Source organism: Bos taurus, chromosome 16 (genome assembly GCF_002263795.3).
Source record: "Bos taurus isolate L1 Dominette 01449 registration number 42190680 breed Hereford chromosome 16, ARS-UCD2.0, whole genome shotgun sequence".
Classification (NCBI taxonomy): Eukaryota; Metazoa; Chordata; class Mammalia; order Artiodactyla; family Bovidae; genus Bos; species Bos taurus.
This window is the reverse complement of record NC_037343.1, coordinates 28,361,365-28,386,246: the sequence shown is the minus strand read 5'-3', so window position 1 is coordinate 28,386,246 and position 24,882 is coordinate 28,361,365. Positions and strand designations below refer to the sequence as shown.

General features: G+C 37.2%; 1 protein-coding gene across 2 annotated transcripts in view; it reads right to left on the bottom strand.

The window, feature by feature from the left end:
• Window positions 1–24,882, bottom strand: part of DNAH14 (dynein axonemal heavy chain 14) — a 377,701-nt gene that overhangs the window by 56,552 nt on the left and 296,267 nt on the right. For both annotated transcript variants that reach the window (XM_059875675.1, XM_059875674.1), the window contains 7 exons: window positions 22,969–23,199; window positions 22,606–22,727; window positions 17,968–18,212; window positions 14,786–15,207; window positions 14,508–14,706; window positions 4,199–4,435; window positions 597–682 (listed from right to left, as the gene is read on the bottom strand). In XM_059875675.1, the coding sequence (XP_059731658.1) occupies window positions 597–682; window positions 4,199–4,435; window positions 14,508–14,706; window positions 14,786–15,207; window positions 17,968–18,212; window positions 22,606–22,727; window positions 22,969–23,199 (1,542 nt within the window). The remainder of the gene's footprint in view (window positions 1–596; window positions 683–4,198; window positions 4,436–14,507; window positions 14,707–14,785; window positions 15,208–17,967; window positions 18,213–22,605; window positions 22,728–22,968; window positions 23,200–24,882) is intronic.

Below are 24,882 nucleotides of genomic sequence, written 5' to 3'. Positions count from 1 at the left end.
CTGCCAACCTCACAGCCAGATTCTGAGGCATTGACTAATAGAGGAATCAGGGAAAATACCACCTTTATTATCAATACAGGCCAAGGTGGTGGATATGGTTTAGGTGGGTGTACTTCCTGATACTAAACCGTAGAATTCGGCAGACTTTTCTGTCTCAAGCAGTGCTGGGCAGTCTTTGACTTTTCCGTAAAAATCCCTGGTACGTTCTTGTACAATTTATGGCATTGAGAAGCAGAGCAGAAATTATGCATTTTGCAGGAAGGCTAATCCCCAAAGGGACAGGGGAGAAGGGCTAAGCCATGCACACTGATTTCATCTCTCAGATTACCTGTGTGACAAGTTCTTTCTCCTTTCTAGGGAGGAATGAATAAGGGTGCAGAAAGATGCTAAGAATGTTATTCTAATTGAACTCCCATCACATAAAAGCACATTAAAATGGAATGTAAGTGCTTTCCCCTAGTAGTAATGTTCATTAAATATTAGACTGCAAAATCTATATATTTTGCTCATAAAAGTTTAAAATTTAAATAGTTTAAATTACTGATAAGGTGCTCAAAACATTTAGAACATCAATATTTTCTCATAGCACATCTTACCAAAATAAGTCTTTGAAATGGAGTGAGTTTCTCCCAGGGAAAATTTATAGAACTGTATATTTCTTCATTTTCATTAAAAACTTGAGCTAGATAAAATTTAGAGAAACTGAGATTAACAATAAAATACTTTGGATCACCAAAAGGTAATACAATGATTTTTTTTTCACTATAAAATTGTGAGGTTTTGTTTAAAACACTGCTAACTTCTTTTAAAGTGAGATTTCTGTGAGATTTCAGGCATCTCTAACTATCTTTAATATTGTAAAAGAGGTATATCTTAAGGTAGATTTAACTTTCAACTTGTCTCTGGTGAAATGGTTGAAGAATGAGAACTAGAAAAGATGATGGATGACAGAAGGAAAAGAAATTAGAAGCAAAGGCCAGAGCCAATATTTTATGACCTGATCCTGAATATATACTGTTTATAAATTGATAACTAGAGGTTAGAGACTTCTGTTCATATAATAGAATATAAACTAATAACTAATAAATATAAACAATAAACTCTAGAGGCTAGAGATTTCTGTTCAGAATCTACCTATAACGGATATAAGAAATAAGGATCAAATGGAAATGCAATGATTTTCAAGTTTTTGAAAAACTGAATATTATAAAAATATATTTAAAAACTTTGACCCCTCTTACCTTTGATAGAGAGTCACACTTACCCTTGATACAGTCACCACAGGATCACACTTTCTTGCAAGGTGGGAAAAATTCTACTTTTCATTTCCATCTATTCTATATACAGCTATCATTTCTTTTTTTTTAATTTATTTATTTTAATTAGAGGCTAATTACTTTACAATATTGTATTGATTTTGCCATACATAAACATGAATCTGCCATGGGTGTACACCTGTTCCCAATCCTGAACCCTCCTCCCACGTCCCTCCCCATACCATCCCTCTGGGTCATCCCAGTGCACCAGCCCCAAGCATCCTGTATCCTGCATCAAACCTGGACTGGCGATTCATTTCTTATATGATATTATACATGTTTCAATGCCATTTTCCCAAATCATCCCCCCTCCCTCTCCCACAGAGTCCAAAAGACTGTTCTATACATCTGTGTCTCTTTTGTACAGCTATCATTTCTACCAATCTTTTATTTCTACATTATTTCCTCAAAGTCTAACTTTAAATACAACTTAGATAAGAGAAATAGCTTTTTAAAATAGATAAGATATATTCTGTTGATCTTAAAAAGTCCACAATACATGAACATCTAGTTAAAAATGGATAAACTTGGGGTTACTTGCAAAGTAAAAGATCTTCACTTAACAAAAAGTCAGTAAAGAGTGCCTTTAAATGAAAGATATCGACTCTTATCTTACAGCATAATAAACAATGAATCCAAGATAGATTAGTGCAAAATGCAACAAAATAAAACAATAATGAACCCGAGAGAAAACTTTAAGGGAAGAAGAACACCTCTTAATCAGAACCGGAAATTAAAAAATTATAAAAGAAAATACAGACATAATTAACTATAACAAACATTTAAACATTTTTATGTTATAGATATTATAGACAAATCCAATAAGCAATGACAGATTTTGAAAAATATTTGAATGAGCTGTTTAATATTTTTAACAAGACAAAAATTAATACCATGTTATGCTAATTAATTATAAGTAAATAATTTTATTATTGTATAACTGTGCTCATTTCACATGCTAGCAAGGTAATGCTCAAAATCCTTCAAGTTAGGCTTCAACACTACATGAACTGAGAACTTCCAGACGTACAAGCTGGATTTAGAAAAGGCAGAGGAACCAGAGATCATGTTGCCAACATCCACTGGATCATAGAAAAAGCAAGGGGATTCCAGAAAAACATCTACTCTTTCATTGACTACACTAAAGCCTTTGATTGTGTGGATCACAACAAACTGTGGAAAATTCTTCAAGAGATGGGAATACCAGACCATCTTAGCTGCCTCCTGAGAAATCTGTATGCAGGTCAAGAAACAACAGTTAGAACTGGACATGGAACAACTGACTGGTTCAAAATTCAGAAAGGAGGACTACAAGACTGTATAGTGTCACCGTGCTCAATTAACTTTTATGCAGAGTACATCATGCGAAATGTTGGGCTGGATGAATCACAAGTTGGAATCAAGATTGCCAGAAGAAAGATGAACAACCTCAAATATGTACCACTCTAATGGCAGAAAGTGAAGAGGAAATAAAGAGCCTCTTGACGAGGATGAAAGAGAGTGAAAAAGCTGGCTTAAAACTCAACATTTAAAAAATTAAGATCACGGCATCCAGTCCCATTACTTCATGGCAAATCAAAGGGAAAAAAGTGGAAACAGTGATAGATTTTATTTTCTTGGGCTCCAAAATCACTATGGACAGTGACTATAGCCATGAAATTAAAAGACGCTTGCTCCTTGTAAGAAAAGCTATGACAAACCTAGACAGCGTATTAAAAAGCAGGGACATCACTTTGTCCACAAATGTCTGTATTGTCAAAGCTCTGGTTTTCCCAGGAGTCATATACAGGTGTGAGAGCTGGATCATAAAGAAGGCTGGGTGCCAAAGAACTGATGCTTTCAAACTGTGGTGCTGGAGAAGACTCTTGAGAATCCCTTGGACTGCAAGGAGATCAAACCAGTCAATCCTAAAGGAAATCAACCCAGATTGGAAAGACTGATGCTGAAGCTGAAACTCTAATATTTTGGTCAGCTGATATGAAGAGCTGACTCATTGCAAAAGATCCTAAAACTGGGAAAGATTGAGAGCAGGAGGAGGAGGAGGTGTCAGAAGATGAGATGGTTGGATGGCATCACTGACTCAATGGTCATGAGTTTGAGTAAGCTCCCACTCCAATGTTCTTGCCTGGAAAATCCCAGGGATGTGGGAGCCTTGTGGGCTGCCATCTATGGGGTTGCACAGAGTCGAACATGACCAAAGAGACTTAGCAGCAGCAGCAGCAGCCAGGATATAGTGAAGGACAGGGAAGCCTGGTGTGCTGCAGTCCACAGGGTCGCAATGATTTGGATACAACTGACCCACCGAACAACAACATTATACTAATAGGATTCTTAACAAATGGACAAAAAAAAGATCAACAATGGAGTAGAAAATGGGCAAAGTAAGCAAATTCAAATGGTCAGCAAACATCTGAAAAAGTACTTAAACTTGATAGATAAATTTAAAGACTTTAAACTTTTCAGATTGGTAAAAGTGAAAAAGAACCAATACTCTTGTTTGAAAAGGAGCACTCATATATTGCTGGTGGAAATGTAAGTTATCACAGACTTTCAAGGAAGGCAACTTGGAAGCGACTATTAATATAAAAACTATACTTTTGACCCAACAATTCCATTTCTGGCTATCCCAGAGAAATAAAAATAAAGGAAATATATCTAAGGCTGATCATGTTTTGCATAACATAATTGTATTTTGTGGCAAAAATCTGGAAGCAAAGCAAAATGGAGAAAAATGTGGAATGAGAATTACATTAAATAACAAGTGCTTATTATATAGTTACGTTCCTCCCTTTAGTTTTTTCATGATATTGAACTACATTGATAACTTGATAATCTATATACACATATGCAATGAAGTTAGATTAAGACACTGAATACTTTACCTATCTCTGGTGATTTTTCACTTTCCTCCAAGGAACCATTTTCTGAAGAGAAAGCTGTGCTCATCAGCAAATATACAGCCTTACTGTTTTTAAAAGCATTCCATTGTGACACATTTGATAACAGGGATTTACATAGAAGAGAAAAAGGCTCTAGTTCATTGCTGATATAAAAACACTGCTTCCACCTGGAATCTGACACCCACTGAAGATGTTGATTTTTACAGGTTTCATATATGCCTAACAAAAAAAGGAAACGTGATCACATAAGAAGAGATGTATCCTTTACCTGTAGTTACTCATTAGAAAGTACATACTTAATAAATATTTTTTGTTGAGGAAAAAGCCATCTTATATAAAAACTAATTACATAAAATGTAATTTTTCAATTATGATAAAACACATAACACCAAATTTACTACCTTAACCATTTTAAGTGTACAATGCCGTAGTGTTAACTATAATTCATGTTGTGGTGAAACAGATCTCCAAAACTTCCTGCAAGTCTGAAGCTCTGTACCCATTTTCCCATTTCCTTTTCCCACTTCCCCACCTCCTAGCTCCTGGTAATCCTTTTCCCATTTCCCCACCTCCTGGCTCCTGGTAATCCTTTTCCCATTTCCCCACCTCCTAGCTCCTGGTAACCACCCATTCTTTTGTTTCTATGGATTTGACTTCTTTATGTACTTTATGTAAGTGGAATCATACAGTATTTGTCTTTTGGTGACTTGCTTATTTTGCTTAGCATAATGTCAAGTTTCAGCCATGTTGTACTATGTGATAGGATTTCCGTTTTTTGACTGAATAATACTCCATTTTACGTATATACTACATTTTCTTTATCCAGTCACCAGTGTACACCTGGGTTGCTTCTACCTATTGGATATTGTGAATAGTGCTGCTATGAACACTATATGCAAATATCTCTCTGAGACCCTGCTTTCAATTCTTTTAGATACATAACCAGACATAGGATTAATGGATCATATGATAATTCTATTCTCAGGTTTTTTTTTGAAGAAACTCTGTACTGCTCTGTACTGTTTTCTAGCTTCTCTGGTGGCTCAGATGGTAAAGCGTCTGCCTGCAATGTGGGAGACCCGGTTCGATTCTTGGGTTGGGAAGATCCCCTGGAGAAGGAAATGGCAATCCACTCCAGCATTCTTGCCTGGAAAATCCCATGGATGGAGGAGCCTGATAGGCTACAGTCTATGGGGTCACAAAGAGTCGGACACGACTGAGTGACTTCACTTGTACTGTTTTCTATGTTCCAAATATGCACCATTTTACAATCCCACCAACAGGTTTCCATTTTCCCTACATTCTTGCCAGAACTTATTTTCTCTTTTTAAAAAGAAATGGATGTGAGATGATATCTTTTTGTAGATTTGCTTTGCATTTTCCTATGATTAGTGTTGTTGAGCATCTTTTCATATGTTTGTTGTCCATTTGTATTTAATCTTTGGACAAATGTTTATTCAAGTATTTAAAAATTGGGTTATTTGATTTTTTTGTTGTTGAGCTGTAGGAGTTCTTTATATATTCCATGTAAATATAAACTCCTTATCAGACATAGGGTTTGAAATATTTTCTTCTATTTCTTAGATTGCCTTTTCACTCTGTTGACTGTGTCCTTTGATGAACAAAAGTTTTAAATTGTGATATAAATTTGATATGTAATAATTTTGATATACATTAATTTGATATAATTTTGATTTGTCTATTTTTGTTTTTGTTGCCTGTGTTTCAGTGTTAAATCCAAAAAATCATTGCCAAGTCCAATGTTAGAAAGATTTTTCCCCTAAGCTTTCTAGGAATTTTATAGTTTTAGTTTTTATGTTTAGGTCCTAAATCCATTTTGAGTTGATTTTTATACTTGATATGAGTTCAATTTCATTCCTTTGCATATGAATGCTCAGTTTTGCCAACACCAATTTTTTTCCTTCAGTTCAGTTCACTCACTCAGTCCTGTCCTACTCTTTGCGACCCCATGGACTACAGCACGCCAGGCTTCCCTGTCCATCACCAACTCCCGGAGTTTACCCAAACTCATGTTCATTGAGTCAGTGATGCCATCCAACCATCTCATCCTCTGTTGTCCCCTTCTCCTGCCCTCAATCTTTCCCAGCATCAGGGTCTTTTCAAATGAGTTAGCTCTTTGCATCAGGTGGCCAAAGTATTGGAGTTTCAGCTTCATCATCAGTCCTTCCAATGAACACTCAGGACTGATCTCCTTTAGAACGGACTGGTTGGCTCTCCTTGCAATCCAAATGACTCTCAAGAGTCTTCTCTAACACCACAGTTCAAAAGCATCAATTCTTTGGCACTCAGCTTTCTTTATAGTCCAACTCTCACATCCATACATGACTATTGGAAAAACCATAGCCTTGACTAGATGGACATTTGTTGGCAAAGTAATGTCTCTGCTTTTTAATATGCTGTCTAGATTGGTCATAACTTTTCTCCCAAGAAGTAAGTGTCTTTTAATTTCAAGGCTGCAGTCACCATCTGCAGAGATTTTGGAGCCCCCCAAAATAAAGTCTGACACTGTTTCCAAATCTATTTGCCATGAAGTGATGGGACCAGATGCCATGATCTTAGTTTTCTGAATGTTGAGCTTTAAGCCAACTTTTTCACTCTCCTCTTTCACTTTGATCAAGAGGCTCTTTAGTTCTTCTTTACTTTCTGCCATAAGGGTGGTGTCATCTGCATATCTGAAGTTATTGATATTTCTCCCGGCAATCTTGATTCCAGCTTGTGCTTCTTCCAGCCCAGAGTTTCTCATGACGTATTCTGCATATAAGTTAAATAAGCAGGGTGACAATATACAGCCTTAATGTACTCCTTTCCCTATTTGGAACCAGTCTGTTGTTCCATGTCCAGTTCTAACTGTTGCTTCCTAACCTGCAAACAGATTTCTCAAGGGGCAGGTCGGGTGCTCTGGTATTCCCATCTCTTGAAGAATTTTCCACAGTTTATTGTGATCCACATAGTCAAAGGCTTTGGCATAGTCAACAACTCAGAAATAGGTGTTTTTCTGGAACTCTCTTGCTTTTTCGATGATCCAGCAGATGTTGGCAATTTGATCTCTGGTTCCTCTGCCTTTTCTAAAACCAGCTTGAACATCAGGAAGTTCATGGTTCACATATTGCTGAAGCCTGGCTTGGAGAATTTTGAACATTACTGGCGTGTGAGATGAGTGTGATTGTGCAGTAGTTTGAGCATTTTTTGGCATTGCCTTTCTTTGGGATTGGAATGAAAACTGACCTTTTCCAGTCCTGTGGCCACTGCTGAGTTTTCCAAATTTGCTGGCATATTGAGTGCAGCACTTTCACAGCATCATCTTTTAGGATTTGAAATAGCTCAACTGGAATTCCATCACCTCTACTAACTTTGTTCATAGGGATGCTTCCTAAGGCCCACTTGACTTCACATTCCAGGATGTCTGGCTCTAGGTGAGTGATCACACCATCATGATTATCTGGGTCATAAAGATCTTTTTTGTATAGTTCTTCTGTGTATTTTTGCCACCTCTTCTTAATATCTTCTGTTTCTGTTAGGTCCATACCATTTCTGTCCTTTATTGAACTTATCTTTGCATGAAATATTCCCCTTGGTATCTCTAATTTTCTTGAATAGGTCTAGTCTTTCCAATTCTATTATTTTCCTCTATTTTTTTTCTTACAAATTTTAAACTTTTTATTTTGTATTAGGATATAGCTGATTAATAGTCCAATACCATTTGTTGAAAAGACTGCTCTTTTTCTACTGAGTGGTCTTCATAACTTTGTTGAAGATTATTTGATCCTATGCACAAGGGTTAATTTCTATGCTCTCTATTTTTTTCTTTTGGTCTGTTTGTCTATCTTTATACCAGTAATAGACTGTTTTGATTACTGTAGCTTTATAATGTAGTTTGAAATCAGGAAATGTGATGCCTCCAACTTTCTTCTTTTTCAAAATTGTTTTGGCTATACGGAATCACTTGAAATTTCATATGAAATTTAGGAAGAAATTTTCTGTTTCCTTAAAAAATGGCATTGAGATTTTGATAGAGATTTTATTAAATCTGTAGATTGATTTTGGTTAGTATGGCTTTCTTAACAATACTAAGTCTCCCAATCCATGACCATGTGATGTCTTTCCATTTATTTGTGTCTTCTTTAACTTCTTTCAGCAGTGTTTTGTACAAGTCTTTCACCTCCTTGGTTAAGTTTATTCCTAAGTATTTTATTCCTTTTAATGTTATTTTTGTTAAGTTTTTTTTTTTTTTTTTGCTGTGGATCATTTTTAGTCTCTATTGAATTTGTTACAACATTGCTTCTGTTTTATGTTTGGTTTTTTGGTCGTGAGACACTTGGGATCTTAGTTCACAGACATAGTCAGAAATAATGTTTTATCAGGGACATGCCTGGTGGTCCAGTGGTTAAGAACCCATCTGCCAACGCAGAGCACATGGGTTTGATCCCTGGTCTGGGAAGTTTCCACATGCCAAGGGGCAACTAAGCCTGTGTATCACAATAGAACTACTGAGCCAGCACTCTAGAACCTGTGAGCTGTAACTGCTGAGCCTGTGTGTCACAACTACTGAAGCCCATATACCCTAGAGCCCATGCTCTGCAATAAAAGAAGCCACTGCAACGAGAAGTCTGAGCATTGCAATGAAGAGTAGCCCCCACTTGCTGCAACTAGAGAAAGCCCACACATGGCAATGAAGACCCAGCACAGCCAAAAATAAATAAATAAATAAATAAATACATACACTTTTAGAAAAAGAAAGAACGTTTCATCAGCTATCTGAGTATTTCTTAGCCCAGCCAAACTGACACACAAAATTAACTGTGAGGGTTACAAGTGCAAATACATAAAGCATCTTAAAGTTATAGCATTGTATTTTCAACTGAGAAAAACAATTTCAACTACATGCAAAAACTTTCTTCTTAATAGCTACCCCAACATTTTATTTTACTGATATCACAAGCCACATCTTTATATATTATATACCTGTTAACATAGATTTATAGGGTTCTTTTGTGTTTTATTTATTTGTTTGTCTGGCTGTGTTGGGTCTTAGTTGTGGCAGTGGGATCTTTGCTGCATCATGTGGGATCTTTTGTTGCAGCACATGCTCTCTAGTTGTGACACGCAGGCTCAGTAGCTTCGTGGTATGTGGGATCTTAGTTTCTAGACCAGGGATTGAACTTGTGACTCCTGCATTGCAAGGCAGACTCTGAACCACTGGACCACTAAGCAAATCCCAGATTTATAGTTTTCAAAATGCTTTTTGTCATTTAAATTCTATGCATCCAAATTACAATAGTACACATTTCTATATTTTTAAATCTATTTACTTTTACTATAGAATCAACTATTTTTATATGGCTTTATGTTGCTCTCTATTATCCTTTTGTTTATACTTGAAGGACTTCCTTTAGCATTTATACTGAGCAGGTAATTATTTCTCTCAACTCCTGTTTTTTTCTGTGAGAGTCTTAACTTTTCCCTTCTTTTTGAAGGACACTTGCCTGGTGTGTGAGTCAGACAAGCCATAGAATGGCTACACATAGTCCTGGGGTCCTATGTGTAGAAGACAAGTCCATTAGCTGAATAGAGAACCATATGGACAGTTAGAAAGGCTTGAGAAGGCTGGACTCCACTTGGGAAGAGTATGTGGGTGCTGGCTTGCCCCCAGACCTCACCTACCCGAACCAAGTGAATGTCCAGATCTGCTCATTCCATGCCAGAGCATGACACTGAATTCAAGCCTGCCAGCAGCTATGGAGAGACTCTACCTAGGGATGCAGAGGCGACTTGGGGGCCTGGGGCATAGCCTAGGTGAGCAGCAGTGGCCACTGTTGGTACTTACTCAAGTGGCAGCCCAGACTGTGGATGGCAGCACAGCTGCTGGGTTTCTGTGACCACCTCACTGTGCACTCCAGTCCAAGCCAAGTGAGTGCTTCAGCCCCACTTACTCCATTACAGAGCGCAACACTAGACCTGGGCTGGTCATGACCAGGGAAAAGACGCAACTGTGGGCTGTGTCTGAGGGGAGCTGAAGACACCCACAAGACTTCCGTAAGCACATGAGCATCCTTGGCTTCAGCACCCCCATTCTTTGGGTTAAGGGTCCCAACAGGGGGAAGGAGGAAAAACATACACGTAAAGGGAACAGAACCAGCTGGAATTCAACCCTCTGGGCTTCTGCTCTAGCACCTTGGGAGCAGACTCCCACGGTGATGGACACTGAATAGATGGGAAGTCCCCCTCACACTCTGTGCAGGCTTTAGCTCCTTTATCTTCAGCTACAATTCCTACCAAGGTGATAACTGCCAACACACCCTGAGGAAAAATGTGACTGGAATCCACATAAAATCCAGCCCTCCACCAAAGGTATGGGGCACACAGTCTGCAGAGGGACATTCCCACATAAGAACACTCCTTTGAGACCACAATAGGTAACAGTACCTTTTACAATAACTTTTTCTGCTTCTTTATAACAGTTTCACCTAAATTTACAGAAGCAGAGAAAGTTAAGTAAAATGAAAAGCAGAGGAACTACTTTCAACTGAAGGAACAAGAGAGGATTGTAAATTGGTACACATAATGTGGAAAAAGTTATGAAGTTCCTCAAAAAGTTAAAAAGGAAATTACCACATGATCTAGCAATTTTGCTTCTGGGTATTTGCCCAAAGAAAACAAAAACATTAACTTGGAAAGATGTGTGCCCCCCAATGTTCATTGCAGCTTGATTTACAATAACTAAGATATGAAAGCATTCCAAGCTCCATTGATAGACAAATGAATAAAGAAGATGTGGTATACACATACAATAGGATATTACTCAGGCATAAAAAAATGAAATCTTACCTTTTGTAACAACATGGATGGACCTAGAGGGTATTATGCTAAGTAAAATAAGTCAGACAGAGAAAGAGAAATACTGCATGAGGAGTCTAAATCTAGATTGTTTGTGAAATCTAAAAAACACACAAAGCAAAACAAAAGCAAACTCATAGATATTGAGAACAAATGGGTGGCTGCCAGAAGGTGGTGGGGGTGGACAAAATAGATGAAGGGGTTTAAGAAGTACAAACCTTCAGTTATACAATAAATAATCATGAGGGTGTAATATACAGCATAAAGAATATGGCTATTATATTTAAATAACTTTGTATGGAGACAGATGGTTACTAGTCTTGTTGTGATTATGATCAAATCACAATGTATGCAAATGTCAAAATATTATGTAGTACACTGGAAACTAAGGTTAACACTGTATTTTAACTATGTTTCAAAAAATGAACATATATGAATATGAATAGATATAAAGAATATATATTTGGAAGAAAAAAGTGAAAGGACAAAACATAGTAATATTAATAGTAGTTGTCTCTCTGGATGGTAGAATTTATTTACTTCTTTTCTGTATGTATAGGTTATAATGGCTTTTATAATCAATACACATTGCTTACATAATTAAAAATGGAAGCTATTAAATATCTTTGTTTTTTTCTTGAGAGCTAAAACATGAGTTTTGGGTGAACTCCAGGAGTTGGTGATGGACAGGGAGGCCTAGCATGGTGCAATTCATGGGGTCGCAAAGAGTCGGACACGACTGAGTGACTGAACTGAACTGAAAAATAATTTTAACTAATTAATTAAAATATAATTGGCATTCAACATATGAGTTTCAGGTGTACAACATGGTGATATGATGTTGTTATTTCTTGAAGTATGCCGAGAATGTTTTAATGATTGCAACCACAGAAGACGCCTCTTAGATTGGCTGCTGCTGCTGAATTTTTGGCCACCTGTTTTGCTTCATGATCTTGTCTCTTGGTCTTAGATGAGTGCTGCTGCTGCTGCTGCTAAGTCGATTCAGTCGTGTCCGACTCTGTACGACCCCATAGACGGCAGCCCACCAGGCTCCCCTGTCCTTGGGATTTTCCAGGCAAGAGTACTGGAGTGCGGTGCCATTGCCTTCTCCGCTTAGGCAAGTAGTTGAGGAATAAAGTTCTGAACGAGGTTATGCCACTCAGATTCACCCTCTTGTAAATATGGTGTCTAGAATTGTGAGGTGCAGAGTCTGAGAACTATTAGAAGTTGAGTTATGTTAACAGCAGTCTGTAGTTATTTTCATATTGATGCTTGGCTGTTCACATTTTCCTTGGAATTTTCTGAGATACCCTGTTGTATACATTTTTAATTTTTAAAGCCATTGAATTATTGTTGCCTATTTTTTTTCAAGCAAGATAATCTTAATAAATTCAAAAGAACATTCATTGATTCAAGAGTCATTTACCAAACATTTACTGTGTGCTAGCTTTTGGTACTACAAAAGCAAAGAAAAAGTAAAACTATCCAAATGTCTGGATAGCAACTGTTTTCATATTTTCATTCTGACTTCTAGTTTCTGCTAATAGTCTCAAAACAATTGACAAATCACCACTTTTTCCTCCTCAGGGAGAATGTCAGAGTTCCTTTCAATTTAATGTGTTGCAACTTAGAGAGATGGGAATACTAGACCATCTTACCTGTCTCCTGAGAAACCTATATGCTGGTCAAGAAGCAACAGTTAGAACTCTGTGTGAAACAACTGACTGGTTCAGGACTGAGAAACGAGTACAACAAGGCTGTTTATTGTCACCCTGTTTCTATGCAGAGCACATCATGAGAAATCCTGGGCTGGATGAATTACAAGCTGGAATCAAGATTGCCACGAGAAGAATCAGCAACCACAGATGTGCAGATGATATCACTCAAATGGGAGAAGGCGAAGAGGAACTAAAGAACCTCTTGATGAGGGTAAAGGAGTAGAATGAAAAAGCTGGCTAAAAACTAAATATAAAAAAACTGAAATCATGGCATCACTTCATGGCAAATAGAAGGGGAAAATGTGGAAGCAGTGACAGATTTCCTTTTCGTAGGCTCTAAAATCACTATGGATGGTGACTACAGCCATGAAATTAGAAGACAATTCCTTATTGGCAGAAAAGCTATGAGAAACTTAGTGTGTTAAAAAGCAAAGACATCAGTTTGCTGACAAAGGTCTGTACAGTCAAGGCTATAGTCTTTCCAGTAGTCATGTACTGTTGTGAGAGCTGGACCATAAAGAAGGCAGAGCACTGAAGAAATGACACTTTCAGACTGTGGTGTTGGAGAAGATTCTTGGGAGTCCCTTGGACAGCAAGGAGATGAGACCAGCCAATATTAAAGAAATCAACCCTGATACTCACTGGTAGGACTGATGCTGAAGCTGAATCTTTGGCCAATACTTTGGCCACCTGATGCAAACTCATTGGAAAAAGACCCTGATGCTGGGAAAGATTGAAGGCAGAAGGAGAAGAGGGCATCAGAGGATGAGATGGCTGGACATGCAATGGACATGAACTTGGGCAAACTCCAGGAGATGGGACAAGGAGGTCTGGCATGCTGCAGTCATGAGGTCACGAAGAGTCAGACACAACTAGCAACTAAGCAACAACTTAAAATTACAACACAGCACAATAATATGGATGTATTGATGCTACTGAACCGTACACTTGAAAAATGGCTAAGATGGCAAATTCTATGTTATGTATATTTTTACCATAATTTAAAAAATAAACATATTAAAAATATACAACACTGGAGCATCTGCAAAGATCCAATACTTAAGTATTTTGCCTAATCTTTTGGATAAGCATGATTTTTGTGGTTCAAATTTTCAGGGAATTTTCATAAGAAACTGAGGGCAACTATAGTTAGGAGGGTAAAATTCACCTTCTGATGGTATTTAATCAAAGGATGTGTGTGTGTGTGTGTGTGTGTGTGTCCCTATTGACAAGCATTAGGTATTCTGCTTTATAGATTAGAATTATAAAAACCTAGCAATTGTCACTTATTTATTCATTCAAAAATTATTGAGTATCAGTTATAGGCTTCCCTGGTGACTCAGATGGTAAAGAATAGCCTTTAATGCAGGAGACCCAAGTTTGATCCCTGGGTCAAGAAGATGTCCTGGAGAAGGGAATGCCTACCCACTCCACTATTCTTGTCTGGGAAACCCCAGGGACAGAGGAGCCTAGCGGGCTACAGTCCACATGTCACAGAGTTGGACATGACTAAGTGACTAACACTTTCACTTTCACCTAATATGCTCAACAGTGCAGAGGATACAGTGACGAATTAGATATTGTACTTGACTTCAAATTGCTTTTAGTTCAATCAGTGTAGAAGCACTAACTTGGAGCACCTTAGAGATCTTTTAGTACTTTTCAGGAAATGTGTTTAATGGGTTTTTAGTACATCTAGAGCAATTATTTTTACTTACTGTTGAGTTTAGGCTGGGGCATTACACCTTTAATATTTACTAGCATGCTAGAATTTAAGAAGATGTTCCATTCTTCCTCTGGTAGGGATCCAATGTCATTCTGCATTAAATTTCCATTAGCATTATTTTGCATGATTGTAGTGCAAAGCCCAAAGGAGAAGCAAAGTTTATGTCGATTAAACAGAGCTGAAGAGACCACCTATAAAGAAAGCATAACTGTTAGGCTAACCTAGCTGGGTCAAATAAATGTGCAAAGTTCACCTTTGAGAATGTCTCACCTTAAAAATGATTCTTGTCAATGTATCTATTGAATTTTTAAGATGTCTATCTAAGGTTCTTTTTTCACTTTCCAGTTTAGGCTCTTTTGAGAGATTTGTGATTTCATGACCTTTTTTCAGAAACATTCTCTCCCTTTTCAGACTGTGTTCTTCCTGTTCTTTGCTTTTGGAAACTACTGATGAAACAAAAATTTGACGAAACCAGTCTAGGGAGAACTGGTACATGTAATCAATCTGTGCAAGGTTAGACACTAGAAAGTACAGCAGGGCACCCCGTGTAGCAATGGGGAGATACAATTTGCGTGTTTCTTCAATTTCACTTTCTGCTTTTCTTGTTGCTTTGATTCGCTTTGAAATTTCATTTGAAGTCATCTTGGATTTTCTTAAGATGTCTACAATTTCCTCATCATCTAATACAAATCCTAAAGACAAAAAATGAGTTTAAATAAAAACCATTGGAATATTAAATAATTATTTCCTCATGGCAATCTCCTCATTCTCTGCTCTTTATCTAAGAGTTTTACTATTGGCCTTTTGTAGGTTTTATTTTGGACATAGACCTGTCTTAAATGAAGATAGGCCATGTTTCTAAAAAATTTGATTAATAGTACATATGCCTCCCCCTTCCCATCCTCTAGTCTCTTCTTTATACTACTTTAATGTGTGAGGATTTTATTTTTATTATAGGCACATAATAAATAGCCATTTCATCATAAGGAACGCATTTCCACTTGATCTTCTATACACACAGAAAATGAAAATAAAATTTTCAGAAAATAACAACAGCACCATTATTTTACATGATGTACTCTGGTATTTTCCATTGTGTTCTATTTTACTAAACAAGGTTGATAATGATCAATAAAAGTGATTTTTCATTCCACTAATGGGTTGCTGCTCACCTTTAAAAAAACACTGCTTTAGAAACACACATAATAGTTCTATCCCTTTCAAATGTGTAAGACAACTTTCATATTCCCATTTTAAACCCTACTGTTTTATAGTAGAGCTATTCCCATTTTTCAAGTGCTCTTTTTTTTTTTCTTGGCCAAGACACATGACTCGCAAGAATATATTTCCCCAACCAGAGGCTGAACCCATGCCCTAGGCAGTGAAAGAATGAAGTCCTAACCACTGGACCACCAGGGAATTCCCTCATGTGTTTTTTTTAATTAAAAAAATTTTTTTTACTTTATATTGGAATATAGTTGACAAACAATGTTAGTTTCAGGTGTACAACTGAGAAAGGTGTATATATACAGGTACCTATTCTTTTTCAAATTCTTTTCCCATTTAGGTTATTAAAGAATATTTAGCAGAGTTCTCTGGGCTATGCAGTAGGTCTTTGTTGGTTATCTTACAATTTTTTTTAAGTAGATAAGATTTTTAGTTGGAGTTTCAATATCAAACTCTCAAAAATTAATAGAATGACTATACAAAGAAGTAGAAGAATATAGTAGACCTGAAAAGCACTGTGAATCAATTCAACATAGTTAAGATTTATATGATTTTTACACAATAGTAGGATACAAATTCTATTCAAGTTCCCATAGACTGTAAACTAGGAGCCATAAAAACTAGGAACATAAAACAAGGTGCAAAAAATTCATGGTCCAAAGGTACTGAAATCATACAGTCTGATCTTTTATCACTGTGGAATTATGTTAGAAATCAATATCAAAAGATATTTGAAAATAACCCCCATATTTTCGAGTGCAATGTGACATTTTCCAAGACAGATCTTTGACTTAGCCATTGAAGGCCTCAATAAAATCAGATTGAAAAAAACACAGAGGGTGATTGCAGTAAAGAAAGCATTTAAATGAGAAATTAGTGTCCAAATTAGAAATATTTTCAGTGATACAATTTCTAGACCCCTTGATGCTCACCTCTGGACACAATTTGAGAAAAGCCCTCTTGAAACATGGCATCCAGAACTGAACACAGCTTGACATGGCCGTTGAAAGGAATCATGGGATTATTACATTTGAAGATCTGGAAACCATATTCTTATTGATGCAGGTGAAGCAGTCTAAGTTACATCTGGATCTAAACTATGGGCTGCTTCTTATAGTCACTACCCTTGACTCACCTTTCCCCACAGTGGGTGAGGAGTCACACCAAATATAAAATATTTACAAAAGGATGGTAAGGATAATCTATTTTTACTAAAACTTGGAAAGGAGGAAAAAAATATGTTCAAAATCAAGGGGTCTTTTATTGAGCTTTTTCCAAGAACAATTTTTATTAAGTGTACTATCTGTAAAAAGTTGTAGCCTTTTAAAAATATCTCAGACTCTAAATAGAGAAACAATTGATAGGGAATAAATGCTAAAGGCATAATAACAGAATATAGTGCACTAATGTGTGTTATCATAAAGAAGTTTTCCTTTGTCTTGTTATAACTATTGTTTGTCCAATTTAGGAAAAGATTATAGCAAAATATGACATTTGTCAGAAAATAGGAGAGGCTGTGTTCCTGAATCTCATTAGATCAATTGTGTCGCTCTCTATGTATTTTACATAATACCTATATGTTTTGGTTTTGCTCCCCAAGAAGTTAACAACTATGATTCCAATCTTGCATGAGAAACAGATATAGAAACCTTGTCTATGTAACTAGTCTTGTGATTAATAGAACAGCTTAGTCATGGGTTACTAAGAAACAGCTTTTAGGTGTAATTAAAATAGAAAAGGAACAAAGTCAGATCTTTCCAGGCATATATGTGCATTTAAAGTTTCATAGTAAGTTTCATAGTTTCATATACTTTATTTAGTGATTTATAATATGAAATATATCTTTGGTCTTCATTCTCATTTTTGGCACAGAGCTTCTAAAATCTTTGGAATTTCCTATGGAACCTCCGAGGTGGTGCTAGTGGTAAAGAACCCGTCTGCTAATTAATGCAGGAGATGTAAGAGACATGAGTTCGATCCCTGGGTCAGGAAGATCCCCTGGAGGTGAGCATGGTAACCCACTCCAGTATTCTTGCCTGGAGAATCCCACGGACAGAGGAGCCTGGCAGGCTATGGTCCCATAGGGTCACAAAGAGTCAGACAGGATTGAAGCAACTTAGCACACACATATTTGGTAACAATTCAGAATAGTCCTTTCAGCTTTTATTCTGTCCTTTACAAAGGTATGCAAGGATCTACTAATATCACTAAAGATCTTAACTTACCTTGTGCATTCTCTAGTAAATTTAATGTTTTTTGCTCCAGTTCTTCAAGAGTCTTAGCATCAAGGGAAATACTCTCTAAGAGCTGGAAACGTTGATTTTCTAAATGGGGAACTTCATGACTTAATACAATAGATAAGAGTTGATCTTGAAAACCTTGGAATGTTACTGTGAAGTTTATCATAGTAACAAAGCTATAAACGAATGGAGGAAAATAGGGGTTGTCTATTTCTGTAGATACATATAACCTAAAATGTGAGAAAGGCACCAGTTATTATTCAAAGGATATGCAGGAGAAAAAAATGAAACAAATTTATTTAATAACAAAAAAATATTTCTTCCGGAATTAAACAAGATTAATTTTTAGTTTTATTCAGCCTTGTGCACAAAGTAGGCTCTCAGTTTATACTAAGTACTATCTAGAGCTTTAAAAATAGTAAAAAAAAAAATAATTAAAAAAAGAAAATAACAGCTTACATAAATATACTATGTAAAATTTTAATAAAACTATCTGGAAACAAAAATTAAAAAAAAATCACAAACACCAATTCCTTTCCCTACAATGAAATGTTACTCATCAATAAGATGAAACAGACTGCTGACACATACCAATGCAGTGATAAATCTCATATGCATCATGCTGAGTGAAAGAAGAATTTCTATTTCTAAAATCACTGTGACAGAAAATCAGTGGTCACCTGGGCCTGGAGGTTGGGGTAGGGGAAAGACTACAAATGGGCCTGAGTCACTTTTGTGGGTGATGGAATGTTTTACATCTTCTTTGGAGTCATGATTATAGGACTGTCTATGTTTGTCAAAACCTATCAAATCTGCATTTTAAATGAGTGAATTTTATTGTATATAAATTGCATCTCAATAAAACTAATTTTTAGGAAAAAAATAAATAAAAATACAACCATAAATTATATACATATTTGGTCTAAGCATAAGGAAGAGGAAAAAATGCTACATAATGGGAGTTTTGATTTGCTACTAGATCACTGTAAAGACTATGGTTTTCACCCTGAGTGAGCAAGAAGCCAATGGAGGAATTTGAGAAGAGGAGAGACATGATGTTTTATAAGAGGACCACTCTAGTTGCTGTCTTGAGAGTAGCCTGTGCAGAGGGAAGACAGGGGACAAGAAGGAAGCTAGTTCAGTTCAGTCGCTCAGTCATGTCCGACTCTTTGCAACCCCATGAATTGCAGCACGCCAGGCCTCCCTGTCCATCACCAACTCCCGGAGTTCACTCAAACTCACGTCCATTGAGTCGGTGATGCCATCCAGCCATCTCATCCTCTGTCATCCCTTTCTCCTCCTGCCTCCAATCCCTCCCAGCATCAGAGTCTTTTCCAATGAGTCAACTCTTCACATGAGGTGGCCAAAGTACTGGAGTTTCAGCTTTAGCATCAGTCCTTCCAAAGAACACCCAGGACCCATCTCCTTTAGGATGGACTGGTTGGATCTCCTTGCAGTCCAAGGGACTCTCAAGAGTCTTCTCCAACACCACAGTTCAAAAGCATCCATTCTTCGGCGTTCAGCTTTCTTCACAGTCCAGCTCTCACATCCATACATGACCACTGGAAAAACCATAGCCTTGACTAGACGAACCTTTGTTGGCAAAGTAATGTCTCTGTTTTTGAATATGCTATCTAGGTTGGTCATAACTTTCCTTCCAAGGAGTAAGCGTCTTAATTCCATGGCTGCAGTCACCATCTGCAGTGATTTTGGAGCCCAAAAAAATAAAGTCTGACACTGTTTCCACTGTTTCCCCATCTATTTCCCATGGTGATGGGACCAGATGCCATGATCTTCATTTTCTGAATGTTGAGCTTTAAGCCAACTTTTTCACTCTCCTCTTTCACTTTCATCAAGAGGCTTTTTAGTTCCTCTTCACTTTCTGCCATAAGGGTGGTGTCATCTGCATATCTGAGGTTATTGATATTTCTCCCGGCAATCTTGACTCCAGCTTGTGCTTCTTCCAGTCCAGCGTTTCTCATGATGTACTCTGCATAGAAGTTAAATAAGCAGGGTGACAATATGCAGCCTTGATGTACTCCTTTTCCTATCTGGAACCAGTCTGTTGTTCCATGTCCAGTTCTAACTGTTGTTTCCTGACCTGCATACAGGTTTCTCAAGAGGCAGGTCAGGTGGTCTGGTATTCCCATCTCTTTCAGAATTTTCCACAGTTTATTGTGATCCACACAGTCAAAGGCTTTGGCATAGTCAATAAGGCAGAAATAGATATTTTTCTGGAACTCTCTTGCTTTTTCCATGATACAGTGGATGTTGGCAATTTGATCTCTGGTTCCTCTGGAGACTGGTTAAAATGTGACAGATAGTGATGGTGGCTTGGAGCTATGTGGAAACAGTGGAAGCATTCAAGAATGCTCAGATTCTGGATCATTTTTAGTTTTCATAGCAATCCAGTATTTTGGGCTGCACCAGACTTCCCTGGTGGCCTAGTGGTAAAGAATCGTCGGCTAATTCAGGAGACACAGGTTTGATCCCTGGGTTGGGAAGATCTCATGGAAAAGGAAATGACAACTCACTCTAGTATTCTTGCCTGGGAAAACCCGTGGACAGAGGAACATGCCAGGTTACAGTCCATGGCGTCGCAAAAGAGTCAGACATGATTTAGCAATGAAACAACATTTTATAAAGGGTGAAATTGAGGCTTCAGATCAGATCAGATCAGATCAGTTGCTCAGTCGTGTCCGACTTTTTGCGACCCCATGAATCACAGCACGCCAGGCCTCCCTGTCCATCACCAACTCCCAGAGTTCACTCAGACTCACGTCCATCGAGTCAGTGATGCCATCCAGCCATCTCATCTTCTGTCGTCCCCTTCTCCTCCTGCTCCCAATCCGTCCCAGCATCAGAGTCTTTTCCAATGAGTCAACTCTTCGCATGAGGTGGCCAAAGTACTGGAGTTTCAGCTTTAGCATCATTCCTTCCAAAGAAATCCCAGGGCTGATCTCCTTCAGAATGGACTGGTTGGATCTCCTTGCAGTCCAAGGGACTCTCAAGAGTCTTCTCCAACACCACAGTTCAAAAGCATCAATTCTTTGGTGCTCAGACTTCTTCACAGTCCAACTGTCACATCCATACATGACCAAAGGAAAAACCATAGCCTTGACTAGACGAACCTTTGTTGGCAAAGTAATGTCTCTGCTTTTGAATATGCTATCTTACAGAGGTTAAATAAGTTGCCAATATCACATGGCTAACAAATGAGAGAGAAGGAATCTGTCATCGTCTCCCCTCTAAAATAGTCCCTCCACCACCTCTTCAAACATGCAATTCAAACATGGGGACGAGGCTATCAGTTCAGGTCGATGTTACTTCAGTAGTATTTGTAAGCTGTTGTTTAATCAATCAGGCTGTGTTCAGTGAGAAGGAAGGTGTTAACACAGTGCTTTCCAAAGTATATTCTGTAGAACACTATTTTCTGAAGAGGATTTGTTCAACAAATAAAGAGATTTTAAGCCCTTGTAGGAAAGAATCTTGTTTAACTTTGTTTAACCCAGGTCTTTATTTTTTTTTATAAGAATTTTTTTTAATTTTATTTTTAAACTTTACATAATTGTATTAGTTTTGCCAAATATCAAAATGAATCCATCACAGGTATACATGTGCTCCCCATCCTGAACCCTCCTCCCTCCTTCCTCCCCATACCATCCAGGTCTTTAAAAAAAATGCAGAGTTCCTTTTTCGAGTGACCCCCCACTCCCACCCCAACTAAATCCCTGGAAATGATGCTTTGAGAAACATACTTTGGAAAATGTGTTACTAACAGAAGGAAGGAGGCTAAAAAGGGAAAATTCTAAGGAGTAAGAATTAGTTGAGGAGTGAGAATTTGGTAGCTCTGCCCAAGTTAGAGGATTCACTGACCAAGTTTAAGAGTCAGGACAACTTGGTAAGGAGTCAGTCTGTCAGAGTCCCTGTAAAGAAGTTAAATGCACCAGGCTAGGGACCATTAAAATCACCTTCTAATTCTCATTACTGATTACTTGCTTACTATAATCTTTTGATTATGAACTGAAGGAGAGAATGCACATACCTGATAACACAAAGTCTTATTCCCTTGGGAATTGTATTTTTGTTGTAATTAAATCTGGCTGTATAATAGTGCTTTGTGAAATATGTTGATGAATTGGTTTCCTGGAGGTCCATAACTGCCTGGAACATGGACACAATGTTTCTATCTATCTAGGCAAAATATCTTTTTGCTCTAGGTAGCAGAAGTGGATTTTGTTTTTTAAAGAAGCAGAAGCTTTTCCTGCCCAAATAAAATATTGTGCAAACAGATCAAATTGAGGTCCATGGGTTCAAGTGGGGCTGGGCGTCCTGATTGCTGCCCTTCTTGCACTGCTTCTGAAGACTCCTCATAGAACCCATAGCTTCTATCAGGCACAGTTTGAAAATATTGGTTTGGAATGACTTTATACATAAAAATCTGTTCTTCATTCTGTTTACTATTATGTGCTACTGGCAACACGAAAACAAAAAGAATGTTCAAAATGCCATCTGACTTTTTTCACCAGGAGAACCTTATCAGGGCTGAAATATGGGACCTACAATATTATCTGTCTTTAAAAGTATAAATATTTGAGTCAATTCAGCTATGAAAGACATTACCTAAATTTAGAATTGTATTCAATCTCAGAATCATTAATCTTTATGAAGTATTGTCCTCTTCTCTGGTAGATATCCTTCTTCAAAATTTCCTTTAAACTTGGAGGTAATCTTTCAGGAAGATTCTGAAAATAAATAAAATAAAGAAAAAATTCATTTTACAACAAATAAATCAGCTGAAATGGCACAGCATTTAAAACATGTAAATCTTTAATGTCTAAATACCAGTGAAAGACGTGAGAGAACTGAAATATATTACATTTATTTATGCATTTATTTATTTATCATTTTTTCCCTTGACAAAGTTACCTATCACTTACAATCTGTGTGTTAGCTATCTGGAATTAGGTCATTTTGTCTAAATACCTGCAAGAGGACACTCCCTCCTGTTTTCATGGCATTCTCAATTGTTTGGATGTAATTGCTATCCTCAGTGGAGAGCTCCTGCAGCCGAGGTCCTTCCATCTGACGGATCCAGTTGTGTGCTTGCTTATGTGGGTCAATCAGCAGTGGCCACTGCAGGCCATTCTTGATCAAGATGGCATTCTCTGTTGAATACTGACCAAGAGGAAGTCCCTGTTGATGCCATTGGCGGATCTGGAAAGAAATCATTAGAGTTTTGGTTGTTTCATAAACTTCTTCACATCTTTTAATATCGTACAGGATACTAAAGAATCCTACAGATTTTCAAATAATCTTTAAAAGGGCAAATAATCTTTAAAAGTCTTTCAGTCGTGCCCAACTCTTTGCAACCCCATGGGCTATACACTCCATGGAATTCTCCAGGCCAGAATACTGGAATGGGTAGCTTTTCCCTTCTCCAGGGGATCTTCCCAACCTAGGGATTGAACCCAGGTCTCCTGAATTGTGGGCAGATTCTTTACCAGCTGAGCCATGAGGGAAGCCCTTAAACGAACTAAAGAAATGAACAATTTAAACAACTGGGATATGAAATTTTTGGTAAGATGACTAATTATTCAGGACATTACATTCCTTTGTTTATCAGTAGGGATGAATGTTCGTCACAACAGACGTCTCATTTTAGATTTACTTTTCAGTCCCTAATTAATAATGAGGTTAAGAACCTTTCCTATGTTTATGGCTATTTGGATAGTCTGGTTTGTGAGCTGCCTATTCAAGACTCCTGCCTATTTATTTACTGGGCTGCGTATCTTTTGCTTAGTGCTTTATAATGGCTCTCTTTTCTACTCTGAATAGGGCTCTTTGTTGAACATATGTATTACAGATATCCTTTTCTGTACTTTGACTTTCCTTTTTATGTTCTCAGTTGTGTCTTTTGATGAGCAGAAGGTCTGTATTTTAATGTAATTCAATTGGTCAACTTTTTCTTCTGTGTTTAGTTCTGCTTAGGATATCTTTTCTTTACTTAGGGTCATGAATACATTCTCCTAAATTACACCTTACTAATTTGCCTTTCACATTTAGGTCTATAATTTAACTTCAATGAAATTTTTGTGTGTAGTATAAAATAATGTCAATTTTTAAAATGAATATTCAGTTATCCACCACTGTTTACTGAAAAGCCTACCCATTCCTCATTGCACTACAGTGTCACCTTTGAAATAAATCAAAGTTCTACCTATTTAGGGATCTGTTTCTGAGCTCTCAGTTCTACTTCATTGGTATAGCTATTTATCCTTACATTGTTACACACAAGGATAAATAATACCACTGTTTAATTACTGTAGCTTTAAAGTAAATCTTGATATTGCAAATTCTCCCACCTAGTTCTTTATCAACATTGTGTTGGACATTTTGGCTCTTTGCCTTTTCTTATAACTTTTAAAATCAGCTTGTCATCTGACACACACACACACACACACACACACACAAACACACATCCCTTCCTGTTGGAAAGTTGACTGGGATTACACTGTATCTTTAGATCAGTTTGGAAAGAACTGGCAATCTCAAAATATTGAGTCTTCCAATTCATGAACATGGTATAACTCTTAATTTACATAGGTTGCCTAAAATTTATGTCAATAATATTTTATAGTTTTATTTCTATAATTTAACACAACTTTTTTATAGATTCAGTATGATGCTGTGATAAATTGTATCTAAAAACATCATGCACCCTGTTTGTTGCTGGTATATAGAAATGCAATTGGCTTTTTTGTATACTGACTTTAATTCCAGAAAATTTGCTAAATGTTTATCAATGCTCATGATATATCTACATATTCTCTTGGATTTTGAGATACATATAATCTGCAACATTATATATTTTTTGTCTCTCTTCTTTCCCCATTCTAA